Source organism: Phalaenopsis equestris, unplaced genomic scaffold (genome assembly GCF_001263595.1).
Source record: "Phalaenopsis equestris unplaced genomic scaffold, ASM126359v1 Scaffold000326, whole genome shotgun sequence".
NCBI lineage: Eukaryota > Viridiplantae > Streptophyta > Magnoliopsida > Asparagales > Orchidaceae > Phalaenopsis > Phalaenopsis equestris.
In genome coordinates this window covers 81,572-97,334 of record NW_018164768.1, presented here as the reverse complement: position 1 = coordinate 97,334, position 15,763 = coordinate 81,572, and the positions used below count along the sequence as shown (strand labels likewise).

At 34.2% G+C, this 15,763-nt stretch overlaps 1 protein-coding gene across 1 annotated transcript in view; it reads right to left on the bottom strand.

Moving 5' to 3' along the window:
* LOC110025688 (ATP-dependent Clp protease proteolytic subunit-related protein 4, chloroplastic) overlaps positions 1-10,858 on the bottom strand; it is a 31,737-nt gene extending 20,879 nt beyond the window's left edge. Inside the window, exons 1-2 of the mRNA XM_020726299.1 lie at positions 10,476-10,858; positions 2,971-3,174 (exon numbers count right to left, since the gene is read on the bottom strand). Of these exons, the coding sequence (XP_020581958.1) occupies positions 2,971-3,174; positions 10,476-10,745 (474 nt within the window). The 5' untranslated portion in view covers positions 10,746-10,858. The remainder of the gene's footprint in view (positions 1-2,970; positions 3,175-10,475) is intronic.
* Positions 10,859-15,763: the final 4,905 nt, after the last annotated feature.

The following is a 15,763-nucleotide window of genomic DNA, read 5'->3' as shown; positions in this document are numbered from 1 at the left end:
ATTCTCGTGGATAAGACGAGAGAGAAAGCCCAGGAAAAACTTGAATTATGGAGGTCTAGCTTTGAGTATAAAGGCCTTCATTTGAGTAGAACTAAAACTGAATACATGGAATGTAATTTTAGTAGTAGTGGTCTAGTGACAGAAGTGTAACTTTGGGTGATCAAATTATTAAAAGGTGTGAACGATTTAGATATCTCAGGGTCTGTTGTTCAAAGCGACGGTGATATAGATGGGGATGTTAATAGTAGAATTCAAGTTGGCTGGTTGAAGTGGAGGAATACTTTGGGCCTATTGTGTGAAAGAAAAGTACCGCTTAGACTGAAAAGAAAATTTTATAAGACGGTGGTGAGACCTGCAATGCTCTATTGCGCTGAATGTTGGCCTTTAAAAGAGAAGCATAATATTAAGTTATGTGTTGCTGAGATGAGAATGATTAGGCAGATGAGTGGCTTTACACTTAGATACAATATGTGAAATGAATATATCCGTGATAGGGTTGGTGTAGCTCCTATGACGGACAAAATTAGAGGTAGTCATCTTAGATGTTTTGGTCACATTAAACGTCGACCATCTGATGATCCGATTAGGAGAGTAGATGTTTTAGATTCGACTTATGTCAAAAAAGGTAGAGGTAGACCTAGGAAGAGTTGGGCTTATTGTAGAAAAAATGATCTTAATTTATTAGAACTAGATGAAAATATGACACTAAATAGGACGCAATGGAGAAAAAGGATTCATGAAGCCGACCCTACATAGTGGGATTAAGGCTTTGTTGTTTTGTTTTTGTATATTATTACTGATTGTAGTGCTTATTCTATAAAATGGTAGGCTCTTGAGATTGATATTGCGATGCACGATCATCATATATATCCTCCCAAGTTATACTTTGCAAGCACCATTACACCCCATAGAGGTAACTTGTGAAGTATCAATCCTCAAACAAAGACAATTTATTCTTAAAACATGCTCTCTCATCTTTCATCAGAAATTGCAAATGTATCATTTTCTTGAATCGTGAGAATCTTTAAAAATATATTCCGCCAGTGCCTAAGGGCAATTTAATTCTTTAATATCCTAAGGGCAACTTAATCTTTTAGCATTTATTATTATGGGGGTATAAATAGGGCTAATATATTTAGGTTTAGGTTATGCATGAGATTGTAGTCCTAAGTCTTAGGGTTAGAGTTTTGGAGAGATCGCCTACCTCAAATTATACATGATTATCTTTATGCATTCGTGTTGTGTTGTTTTGTGTTATTTAATAAAAAATTTGTTTGCCCCAATTTTTGTGGAAAACTTGGCCTGATTTGTATCAAAGAGGTATCAAAGTATTTGATTCTGAGAAACCAATATTAGGATCACTATATACAAATTGATGGATTGGGATAGAGGCCTACAACGTCCATCGCATCAAAGCTTGCGATATAGCCGCAATTCACACACATCTGGGAAGAAACGGCGGGATCATTGCAGACGACACAGAGCGTGAGCGATACGGTTGTGATAAGAGCTTGTTAGGGTGACATGATCGTGATACAAAGAGCTAGTTGGGAAGTGGATCACAGTTGCAATACAGTAGCGAGATCACGACGTGCCAGTCGCGATCTGAAATCCGAGAAGTCAGCTACCAGATCGAGCTTGTCCTAGTGACTAAACCTCTCGTGATCCAAGAAGCCAATAACAAAATTGTGGCGTTCTTGTCGAGATTCAAGGTAGATGGGAAGACAACAACATGATCGCGACATAAAGGAGTTCCACCTTTGTGATCGAAAACCTTCTGAGGAGTAATGGCGGCCAAGAAATTAAATGCTCTGGAGAACAAATTAAAGAAAGAGATGAGCCACATTAGATTTAAAATAGATTAGTGTTTCTCATCCATGTAGGGGCAGTTGTCGTCCATGGAGGTAAGTTCACGATCCTAAAAAAATTGATAAAGAATATCGTGAAATTTCACACAAAACCGTCTGCCATGAGATCAAGCTACAGCGTTGCGCACAGATGCGAGCGGAAACACTATGAAGAAGGTAAGTTCACTATGAAATTTCAATAAAATATTGATTGATAAAGATCTATAATCATTAATTTATATTTTTTCAGCCTCTTTTGCATTTCTTTTTAACTCAAATTCCTAGCATCCAAACACACATATAGATCATTTTCTTAGTAGGGACTAATGCTTGTGGCAAATGAATTTTTCCCAAACGAGTATTAGGAATAAAAAAAATTTAAGTAATTAAATGATGGTTTGCAATTTGTCAAAAATGATTGATCATAACTAGAGACTACTCATTGCACCAGAACCTAAACATTGTGGGACCTTTACCATACATTTAATAAGGCTAATTTTATAATAATTTTATAGCAATTTTTTGCAGAAACTGACATATATTTATCTTAAATCATACGAAGTGATGATGAAATTGCTTAAAATTTTCTCCCTCAATTTACTGCACAAAACTCTAAACTTCATCAGTTTTATCATAAGATCATTGAAAACAACATTACATGCTAGTATCCCTGATTAAAGCAACGGTGACCAGGCTAGCCCAAGGTTTTAGCCGGTTAAGCAAGCTAGCTACAGGTAAGTCCCATCCGATCTAAATCTACATAGTTGATAGCAATTGGACGGCTGTAATCTCCTTCTCTTGTTCAAATAGGCATGAAATTTAGAACTAGGTGTGATCAAATTAATCCTAATCAAGTCTATAAACCTAAACCAATTTTAGTTCATGGAGAGACTTGTCTATAATTCTAGATCAATGGAGAAAGTTTTAGAATTATGCTCACCGATGATGTTTAGTAACTCATTAAAAACATTATATTGCTAACTCATATAATAGAATTGAACAATATTCACAACTTAAGTTGCAAAATAATCAATAGAACATAATTTTAACACCATCAATTTTGATTGAGCTAACATACTAAAATTGATTTCCTAAAATCATGATTATGAGAAGAACCACTGACCTTCGTAGTGCCTGTGGAATTAATGTAAAGGTAAATAGGCTTTTGCTCATCTTCATATTGAAGGTATAAAAACTCAGCCAGCATTAGCTCTGTCACCGAAGGCACCAGGGACATACCCAGAAATACAATTCGATTTTTGTACAAATATGAAGCAAGATCAGGAGGCGGTTGTTCCCATGCATTTCCTCTGAGGAATGGAATTACCTGAAGCAAAACATAAAGCGTGAATTCATAAGCAAAAAAAAAAAAAAACAATCGTAATTAAGATCAGGACAACCCCTCCGACATAGATTCACAATAGCAGCAATATCCATTCGTTTTATTCAGGTAACGATAGATTATCAAGATTACTGACTAACATAAGTGTCCATTAAAATCTTACAGCCATAAATTACATCTTGCTATAATAAATCCTAGGATTCTGACGCACAATTTAATGCCACATCCATCCATCACAATTCCCTAGGAAGCAAGAGGTCTTTTTATCCAAATGAATTGGTCAAAAAATGGAAACAACGACATAATTCATTAACCTAATGCATAGAAAAAGGTTACAATTGGTTACAACAAGAAAACTCAGTACGCGAAAGCACTTAAATTAGAGGATGATAATTTCAAATCTACATTAAATACCATAAATGTAATCAAATGTTTGTGCTAGATAAGCAAAAGCTGAATATTCTACCTCATTGAATATTCTGCCTCATATCAACTTTTAGTTTAGCATCCAATAAGATTGCAGGAGATGAGCTAAAGATGGAATTCAACTAAAACCTTCATAGCTCTGAAGAACTAACTAGAGTAAGATAGTGTAAGAATTGAAGAGAAATAGTTGAGTATTCCATTCCAATATTTATGCAGTAATTATACAATCCTAGGAGGCTTCTAATAAAAAACATAAAAATCAAGGAGTAATAATTACAAACTAATTAATCTAGTCCATTAATTGATGAGCAAGCAAAATAATTATAATAGTCCAAAAATTGATAAGTTAATAGTAAGATCAATGAGATGATACTGAAAAAGGAATAAAATAGAACAAAATTCTAGGTGCGTATGAATCATAGGTGATGGAAATAATGCAGAAATTTTACAGTTCTTCTCAAGGAAATGAATAAATACCATTTAGTTTAAAGTATGTCTGTTATTTATAAAAAACTAACCATTATATCAATTTAGTAAGAATTTAAACAACAAGTAGTTCTATTGTAGTTACGAATGAAGTACAAAATTAACCATTGCCATGCTTCTTCTTTATAAAATGTCTACCAAATTCAATATGTTTTATATGATCATATTACACAAAATTATACGCAGTATTGATGGAACAATTGTTAGAGAACAGAGCCTCATAAGAAGTTCAATTCAATTTTTTAATCTACCAAAATAATTTGTAGTCGTAGCAATTCATAAATTCCGAGTGTTGTGAATTGAAATTTAGCTTTTGCACTAAATCTTGTTATTACATTTAATTTTTATTATTTCAACAAATTATAAGTTTGCTGCCTCTTAAGAAAATACAATATCCAATAGTCGATCATCTGTAAACCATAAAACCTACATAACTTGCATCTATCTATACTTCTAGAATCAAGTCCATCGCCTTTTTAAATAGAATTTCTTGTATGGAATTCCCTTTAAATATTAAAGAATTCTACATACTACCCTATGAAGATCCTTTAGAATTGTGCATGAATGGCTCGCCACACCAAAAATGTAGGCATATTCCCACTAGCACTTATAAAAAGCTCTTTGTACTGTTGTTTCCTGTGGATAGTCTCCAAATTTATGATTAAATTTCATGAGGCTCTCAACAATTTTGAATACTAATTTACTTGTTTCTTTCACCATGTTTATCATCTATTATGATTGATATCAAAATTTTATGTCAGAAGTAATGAACTTTCATGCCAAAGAAACACTTAACTTGCCTAACTTTGAATTTTTGGAGCAAACCTTCTTTTTTTTAATTCTCTACTACTTTCAAATCACCAACCGTTATAATATTATCATGAATAGAATGTAATGGTGAGGACATTGTTCCCAAAGCCTTCTATTTTATAAATTATATATCGATTCATTAACTTTATTTATACCCAAGTATAACAATAATAAACCTTCTAGACCATGCTCGTGAAAATTATTTTAATACACACAATGTCTTTTTTAGCTTACCCACCTTTTATTTTGTATTTGAACAAGACTCCAATAAGACATCTATATATACTTCATACTCCAAGTTATAATATAGGTATTATTCACATCAAATTGTTATATGTACTCTAGTTTATGTTAGCTATTATAGATACGAGAAACTCTAGTAGTGTTAATTTAGCAACTGAAACAAAGGTTTCATGATAATCAATACTTTGACCACTAGTTTGGTTGTCAACACTTGTAACCCATCAAATTTATATTTTACGATAAAGATCCATTCATGTCTCATTAGTTTCTTTCATTTTGGTAACTTTGCTAACTCTCATATTTTATTTTCTTTTTAAAAGCTTCTACTTTCTTTCCTTATATTAATATTTCAATTCACATCATTTAAAGCCTCAATTTTTTTTATGATAGAAACACTATGCGGAATAGTAAGAAAAGATTGGTGATTATGAAAAAAAATTGTATGATAAATAAGTGTAAGGAATACTTTGTTGAAATTATTTTGCCTTTATGTATAGGCTCAATGATTCCCTTAACAAAGTTAAGGACAAGAATGCTGATTGAACTTACATAATTGAGATGACTTTCTTCTTGTGTAAATATGTAATAGTTAAGTATTAGCTTAGTATTAAATGGTTTTAGTGTAGGCTCGGCTTGGGAAAGAATAGTTGGTTCTAAAAAAAATGGTCATTTCATAAAGAATACGAGATAAGGGAATTCAATCTAGATAAAAAGAAAAACTCATTTGTGAATAATATTTCTTCTTTAGATCTAATAAAAAATAATGATATTTGACATCAAAGAAAATAAACCTTTCTCATAGGGGGGTGACAGCATTTACCTTATTTTGTGTGACAAAATAACCTATGAAAAAACATTTAATTACCAAAGGAATATGTTACATATGCTTTGGAATGAAAAAGAACAGACAATAATTCAAAATATTTTGGGAATGCATTTGCTCAAAATATTAAAAAGTAAAAAATATTAAGTTGGAAGTTGTTTGGAACTATTAAACCTATTATTCTTCTAAAGTAATCAGTTTCTAATGCGGGCGACTGTTAAAATTATTTTCCTCAATATTATTTTAGGAGAAAGAATGGCTAAAATATTAGTTGCATGGTCAGATCAAACTCCTTTAAGTTCAGCACCAAACTGATTTCTGATCATAGCATGAAATATGAGATAGGTCTTTACATCACATCTTTTAGTAAAAAAATCCATGTTACGGGAGTACAATCATTGATTAAGAAGCAAGAGATGTTTGATGTAGATAATAGTTCTTCGCTGTCAAAATAAACGAGTCTAAATGAACTGAAAATCCAATTGTTATTCATTGGAAAACTGACATGTTTAAGTTTTTCTAGTTCGTGAACATCTTCCTGAATTCTTTAACATTGATTTCTATGAAGAATGAAGAAACATAATTTTAAGAACAATAAAGCATAGGTGACTTAGGCATATGTTGATGTCAATTTTTTTATCAGAATTAAGGATTTCTAAGAAAAGGTATTACTGAAGGATATATTGATTATTGGATTCCTCAAGATAGTGAAGGACTAAAAGGTATCATTCTCTTTAACAATTTCAATCGTCCTCTTCATGTCCTATTCCTAAAATACACATCATGAAAGATAAAACCCAATGCTGCTTAGAATCTTTAGCTAGCCTTGGAATGAATAACAGGTAGATAGATAACATAATATATGAGGATAGTTCAAAAGGTGAGGAATTATTTATAAGAATATATCTTATATCAGCAAAATGTTTGATAATCCATCCGATATGGTTATTTTCTTGTTGTTAAGATGAGGAATATTTAAAAAAAATTAAGTGAAACGTTGATCATATAATCTATATCCCTTAAAAAATTTAAGTGAAACGTTGATCATATAATCTATATCCCTTACATCGATTATTCAAGAGCTGAAAAATGAACATTTTTTAGATTTTAAAGGCATGAATAGAGGAGGTAATACCTGAGAATGATAGAATATAGGTACATGGTATAGATATTTTTTAGGCACCATTGGAAAATATTTTTACCTCTCCATGCCTTATAAATGACTCATTTTTCTTCTCTTTTTTTATAATTTATTACCCATTTGCAGCAATTTGAGATGATTGTTTCCATTCACCAGTATGTTAAATAAATGTTTTGCAGCTCCCCTCTTAGTTTTGGACGGCAACACTCAATTAGAAGAGAATCAAAGACTAAGGGTATCTGTGTATTAGTTTTTTTATTCATAAATAGGAAAATTGCAATTTTTTTAATTGAAAAAAACAAATAAAGAAATAAATATAACAATGTAGTGATAAAGGACACAATAGTGGGAAAATTTTGTGGTAATGCAATGACAACTATGAAAAAAGTTAGCGATAATATGGTGAAGAATGTTGTGGATACGAAAAAATAAAGAAAGAAAGGAGTGTGTATATGAAGGCTGCAAAATTTTGGAAGCTATTGCAATGGAAATACTGTGAAGAGAAATAATCTAGGTATGTAATACTAGGGAAGGAATTGAAGAGAACTAATTTGCCATACCAATCCAACATTTATGCACAATGCTATGAGAACTTCTAATAGGAGATAAATAAAATAAAAATAATAATAATAGTAAAATAATTATAATAGTTCACAAATTAATGAGTAAATATAATAATGATTATAGAATGATTATAATAGTTTATCTATTAATGAAGAGGTAGTATGAATCTCATAGATCAATGTGGTAGTAGTAAAAGAAAGAACGAGGACAAAAATCTTGGAGACTGTGCGTCACAACTAGTGAGAATTATGCAATCGTTTAAAGGATAGCATAAATGGGATCTCCCTTACATTGTTATACCTACGTGGATAAATAATCATGCCTGTCAAAGAGCAAAAAAAATTAAAAAAAATAAGTCATTACACGTAAATTTAAATAATCCTTATCAATAACAAGATTTAAGTTATGTTAAATCTTTGACTTCTAATCCTCTTTCTTTTGACAGCTAAGATTCCAACCTTCCGTGGGCATTTTGCATATCTCAAGAAAGTATTAACACAATTATTATTCCTTTGAAATAATATGCGCCTTCAAAACATCCAATATGGTGGGTGGTTATAAGAAGTAATGATGTTGAATGATGGAACATCGAATTTTGCCCATTGTAACATAAAATAATTGGAAAAAAAAAAATCATTTTCTAAAGGCAAGGGCTTCATATTTATTTTTAGAAAAATCCTAAAAAGGGAAGTATCTATTAGATAAATTAATAAATTTAATATTCGAGGATTAAAAAGAAAAAAATAGTTGACATAAAGTTGCATGGATGGAAATTGTTCATAAGGATTTATGAAAAATATATTCTAAAACCTCAAATTTAATAGGAATGAATGAAATATGAAGATTGACGATGTCAGCCACAGATATACAATATGACTAATGAAAAGGAAGAGCAACAAATAATACCAATTTCAGGGAGTAACATTTTTCTTGGTTTTATTGTCTGATTCTATAACAAATTTACTAATTAGGGAATTATAATTCACTTCCTAGTAATAACCTTCACATGGCATACAATCATCATTAGGCTCATACAAGGTTTTGGTGTCATCTTTGTGAGCCCTCTTTATGGATTCATTTTTGACATTTAGTCGTTAGTGTTTTATAAGATTTAGTAATTGTAGAAAAAAATATGTGCAACTAGAAACCATTTTAACTTGGTATAAAGTTTCTCTACCTAATCTTTCAACAAGTTTATATATTTATCATATTAGTACAACTTTTATCATCTATTATGCATATCCAAATCATCTAAGTATATACTACCTTATCTTTAATAAGTGACACTTCCATTGTCTACTACTATAAACATTCTTCACTATATTTTCTAGTTTTATTTCACATTCATATTACAACAACAACAACAACAATCCTTTATCCTACTAAGTGGGCTTGGTCGCATGAATCATTTTTCTCCATTGTGTCTTATTGAGTGTCATATTCTCATCATATTCGAGTGTCATATTCTCATTTAATTCTAATAAATTAAGATCACTTTTTATACAATATGCCCAAGTATTTTTGACCTGCCTCTACCTTTCTTAACATATTTCGAATAAAAAAAATCTACTTTCATAACCGGACCATCAAATAGTTGACGCTTAATGTGACCAAACCACCTAGATGACTCTCTAATCTTGTCTGCCTTTGGTGTTACACCAACCCATTCACAGATACATTAGTTTCATATTTTGTCTATAAGTGTCAAGCCACTTATCCACCAAATTATTTTCATCTCAGCAACACTTAACTTAGTTTTATGCTTCTGTTTTAAAGGCTAACATTATGCGCCATAAAACATTATAGGTCTCATCACTATCTTATAAAATTTTCCTTCAAGTCAATAAGTTCGATTCATTCCTCCACTTTAACCAACTAACTTGAATTCTACTAAAAAAATTCTCATCTATATCACCATCAAATTGAATAATAGATCAGATATATCTAAAATGTTCACTTCTTTTAATGACTTGATCACCAATAGTTACAGCTCCACCACTATATCTACTACTACTAAAATTACATTCCATGTATTCAGTTTGGTTGAATATTTTAATTTTTTCCATTATATTTACTTTGTATTTCTCAACACTCAAATCCACAAATCATAATTGTCTAATTGCAATTTGGTAAAATTTATTTGTAAGTCTCCATGTTATTATCTTATAATACAATAATCCTTAGGCATTTATTTATTATAGAAACCTAGGTTTAACTCAAAAGATTTTGTAATTGTCAGGAACCACATTCTATTGCATAATAGATATAAGATAACAAAAACCTACAATGCCAATATATCATTTGATCTTCTAGAAATATTGATTAAAAATTAATAATTTCACAATCACAAAAATTAGACATATGTACAATTTTTTATACTAATACACAGCCATCTATTTCCACATAACTCTTACTCATAATTTTTTTAGATTTAAAAGGCGTTGTTAAAACCCATCACAATGATATTCACCTACAAAATGTGCCAATTACCTCAACTTCTAATAACAACAATTAACAAAGCATGCTGAAAATTTACATCCATGATCATCCTCATGAGATTATAACCAATTGAAGTAAATCTCCCTTTCAAAAGGAGCAAAAGATGCCCAATTGGTATTGCCCAAGCTCAATCGGCCACCCCTACATCCAACTCATAGAGCTTCACAGATATTGAATATAAATTAATTAGAAAAAGAAATCAACACAACTAAAGTCCTCCTTTTGACAAATCATACGAATTAGAATGAGGGAAAGAATGAAGGGAAAGCGGCAAAGAAACAAGCCCGAAGGTACCATAGTGACGACACCCCTCTTGCCGCCTCGTCTGGAAGGCGACAGCCTTAACGAAGGGACGCGGATCTTATGACCGGTGAAATCGGCAGAAACACTCCCCGCGACGAAAGGGACGGTGGAGCTGCTCCAAAAAGAATAGCACAAGGGGGAGCAAGAGGAAGGACTCGCAGACCGAGTGAATCCGTTTCTGCCGCTGTGAAATAAATTTGAGTTGCAGGTGAAGATACGCTGTTCCGGTGAGAAGCGTGGGGGAGAGAAGGCCATCACCATTGTTGCAGCGGGAGGAGCAAAAAGGCCAGTGAAAGAAAGAACAGGGGATCACAGCGTAAAATTACGGCCCACAGCTCACAGCTCACAGCTCACGGCAACAAGGAAACTAAAGACCCGAGCTAAACAAAGCACGTAGAGCTAAGTGAAAAAATTAATCTAAAAAACCAACATATTTTTTTTTATTTTTTATCATTTTTTTATCTCTAAAATGAGAGAAAATAATGAGTCCGACCCCATCCTGAAAAAGAAATATAACAAATACAGAGATCTAGATTTTTGGCTCTTGAGATTGATTCGACGTTTGAGATTTTGAGATCGGCATCAAGTTCTCTAAGGTTTATTTTAGAGGTTATCATTTGGTATTTTCTAATCCCCCGAGATTCTTAAGTTGTACCAAGTTTAGATTTCGACATTTCGTCCCTTTTCCTCTTTAGCTTCTTTATTTTTGCTTATAGACATTGTCTCATTTTAGGGCTCCATATGTTTGCTCATCTCCAAGCTTAATGACAAAGAACGTAGGGAGTCTCGCAGGAATCAAAATACAACATACGACAGCTGTGTATGATCCAATAATTCTCTTTTTTGGTGTGTAAATTTGATAACATGCTTCCAAATTTGAGGCAATCCTTGTCTTTTTTTTTTTTTAATGGTTGAGTTTTCTATTATAAAATCATATTGTGTTGGTTGTACTGAGTTCCGGGAAGTTTGTACAACCGATACAGCATGGTTGTATTGAAGTAAGAATGCAATGTTGGGTTTTGTTTAAAATCTAAATAAAAATAAAAAAATGGTATATAATAGAATGAATTTTTAATTTTTACTTTTAGTCATACATATAATCATTTGATTATTCTCCTTGTACAACCAAGTTGTATTGGTTGTACAACACAGTTGTACTAAAGTAAGAAGACAATGTTTGGTTTTCTTTAAAATTTGAATAAAAAAATGGTATATAGATAAAATGAATTTTTATTTTTTTATTTTTGCCTACAGTTGTCTTATTATTTATGATCCGCCACCAACAATTTTTTTTTTATTTGGCACGAATCTCGAAGCATGATACGGATCTCGAGACAATGCAAGAGATGTTCAAACTTGGATAAAAACTCATCAAGAACTCCGATTTCAGCAAACTTATAGTCAAACTAACCAGCTCGAAGAGGCGAACCTAATGATATCAAAGTTAGTCTAATTTGAGTCAAACCAAGCCCGAATCAAGTCATTAAACCACCCTTAAAAGATCTTTGGACATATTTGGAAGATCAAACGGATTGCAAAGTTGTCAAGTTTATACTTGAATCAAGCGTCTCGACGAGATGAATCCAACGAGCCTAAGATCACTCAATTCTGACACCATTAAGATACTCAAATGTCCATTAAACGTCATATAATCGAGAGAAGCTATAGACCGTCTGATCAAAATTGTTCATATTTTTGCATTAATGACATCCCAAACACTATAAATAGACCCCTACCCCTCTCATGAGGGAGGAGGGCGGAAGCCTTAGGAGAGAACTTGAGGCTTTGAGAAAGAGCTGAAGTCCAACACCACCGCCGACCGTCGTCGACCACTGTTGATCGCGAGGCTTTGAGAAGGAGCTGAAGTCCAACACCACCGCCGACCGTCTTCGACCACTGTTGATCGTACCACTGTTGATCGCCATCGACCACCGTCGACTGTCTTCGACCACCGCTGATCGTCATCAACCATCATCGACCGTCGTCGACCACCGTTGATCGTCGTCAACCACCGGTGACCAGACGTCGCCAGTCAATGTCGTAACTTGAAAAATCTAGTAACCCTCTCCTATCTGTAGAATAAGAGCTCATCATTACGGTTCATGTATCAACTACGACCTACACGGTCATCAGTTCATGCAGCTCCCAAATCTAGTCCCAAAAGTCTATGGACATCAGTACTGCTCACCACTACGGTCCATATGCCAAAAACGACCTACACGATCATCATCCATGCAGCTGCCGACTCCGGTCCCAATAGTCTATGGACGTCACCACTGCTCACCACGACGGTCCATATGCCAACAATGACCTACACGATCATCAGCTCATGCAGCTCCCGACTCTAGTCCTAACAGTCTATGGACGTCACCACTGCTCACCACTATGGTCCATATGTCAACAACGACCTACACGGTTATCAGCTCGTGTAGTTCTCAAATCCGGCCCCCGCGGCCTACGGATGTCATTCATGCTCGTCACAACGGCTTATGTGGTCCACAGTTCCCACAACTGCTTAATACAATTTCACTATCCAATCAAAGCTTTTGGAGCAACCATCCCCAACACTCACAACGAACTACTACCTCTACAACGATCAATAATGGCCCTTGCAACTAGCTGTCTCCAAGAACTACAACTAGAATACAGTTAACAACTTTGTAATTCCATCTTTTCTAATTGAGAAGAAACATGAGCATGTGTACTCATCATTCATAATGGATTATTTCAGCTGGGCTAGGACCCTTGGTTTTTCCCCCTCTCAAGGGTTTTCCACGTAAAAAGTTGAGGTGTCTTCTCCTGCTTACTTCTCTTCTTTTATTTGTGTGTATTGAATTTTCATGCAACGCTAAGACGATAATTCATTAATCTACCGTCGTGAATTTCTAGCTCGCATTAGTTTGACACTGACTGTGGGAAACAAAGTCCTGTTCGACATTGTCTTCAACTCTATGACACCGAGCCCCTACTTCATTTCCCAATGATGTACTTCATACAACTGACGGAGGAACGTCTTTCACGTCATGAAGATCATCTCCGATGAATTCTTCAATGTGAGAGACAACCTTCACTGCAATCTTGAAAGGTTTTTCACGCCAACGTCCCGATTGTAGTAGGGTTGTCTTCTCACATCTTATTCAGACACAAAGTATTTCACAATTTCTTTTGGGTTGTATTCAGACACAAAGTATTTCACAATTTCTTTTGGGCTGGGGGGCAACCTTCACTACAGTCTCGAAAGGTAGTTCACGTCAACTTACTGGGCACGATTATATTTGGGTTGTCTTCTCACATCTTATCCAGACACAAAGTATTTCACAACTTCTTTCAGACTAGGGGGCAAGTTTTACTGCAGTCTCGAAAGCTCATTTCTATTAACATCCTTGGCATGACTGTGGTGGGGAAGTCATCCCACATTTCATTCAGATTAAAAGTTTTCAAGAATCTCTCTTGGACTGAGGGGCAATCTTAACTGCAAAAAACGCTTCCTCAGTGTCCCCTCATCATACTGGAGTTTCTCTTCAACTAGATCAGAAAACTGATCTCTTCAAGGCCCAATACTTGTGATGTTTTACAAGCTTGTATCGAAAATACCTCATGTGGCGGAGCAAAAGATTTAAAAGTAGCAACTAACAATTTGTCAAACATTTTTCTTGAGTACGACTGCAACCATATTTCCAAAAAAACATATGGTTCATTGTGATCTACACTCTAGTCTCGAGAAATGCAGAGCATCTCTGACACCTCATTCTAGGCTTAATCAATCCCAGGGGGACTTGATTCGACACCTTCCATTACAGGTTACAGTCATTAAACAAAAACTTTGACATACAGCCTTGGATAGGTCAAAAATCCTTTGTAGATTTCCTTCAACCTCTTCTAAACAGGTTACGATCGTCAAGCAAAGGCTTCGACCAACAACCTAGGATAGGTCAATCATCCTTAGTGGATTTCATATGACTTTGTTACGGGTTAATAATGTTGAGCATTTCTGGTTATACAACTCAGAATTGGTCTTACATCCCCAATGGGTTCTCCTTTCAACCATGCTCCTGGAAGTTAAGCCCAGAAGACAATACCCGATAAGAAGCTACCATGATGCTGGAAGACGAGCCCAAGAGGGTCTTCATTGAAAAACCTCAGAAAGCTACATGTCTTAGAAGGTATCGGTTCAAGCTCCTATAAGAGATAGACCTGAGAGGGTGAAACCTCGGAAAGCATGAACCACAAAAGGTATGCGACTCTTCATAAAGTGTATGCTGACTTTAATTGCAGAATTTCTTATGGTTGAGAAACCACTACAACCTCATAAGCAATGTCAAAGACGCACAAAGAAATACATTGTTATCATCTACAAATACCACATCACATGGTTAAAAATATTACAAAGACCAACATATACTTGTATAAGGGTTGCACCAAATCAGTTCATCTTCAATTAGAGTCGGCATCGTCTCCCAAAAATTATAGTACATCTGATGATCGTCAGTGCTGACCTCACTTTTGGTTGAGGTCTAGAAACTTCTTTAGTAGCCTAGGTCTAGCCATAGGACTTTCCCATTGACTAGTCTTAGAAAACTAGAAAAGGTACCCTCACCATTAGAAACTCTAAAAACTCTTTGCTTTACTCGACTTGAAGTTCCACATATTGGTCCTAACCTCTAATATTTAGAAGGTGAGATCATTATGGGGGAACTCCAGAAGAGTTCTTATAGGGTTACTTGACCTTAGGATTGACCCTGAGTGTTGGTTTGGAGCTAAGATACACTATACATTCACCATATCTTCACAATACCTTCACAATACCCTCACAATGCCTTGGCTAAGACCAATATATGAGGATCCAAAATGGGATTTCATTGGTCTATGACTCATTTAAAATGGTTCTCTACCCAATTATATTTGAAATGCCCAACTTGGTCTTTTGCTCCTAGGCACCTCCAAATTACATATCTGCCCTTGGGACCCAAATTTGGCCAAAATACTCAAAACTGATCAAAGCTCATTCCAAACACTTTGAATATATCCAAATTTGCCAAAACTGACAAAAATGACCAAATTACCGAAATGCCCCTCCATGGCCCAAAAATCCAAAAATTCCAAAAATTCCCAATAAATCCCAATAAATCCAAAATATTCTCAATTTCATTTTTTCCGACCACACCATAGTCCAATTTGATCAATTTGACCATCTTTGACCAAAACCCAAAATTAGCCCCAATATTGGCTAACACCCCAAATCTCAACAATTGAATGCCCTAAACCTCAAATTGGCATCC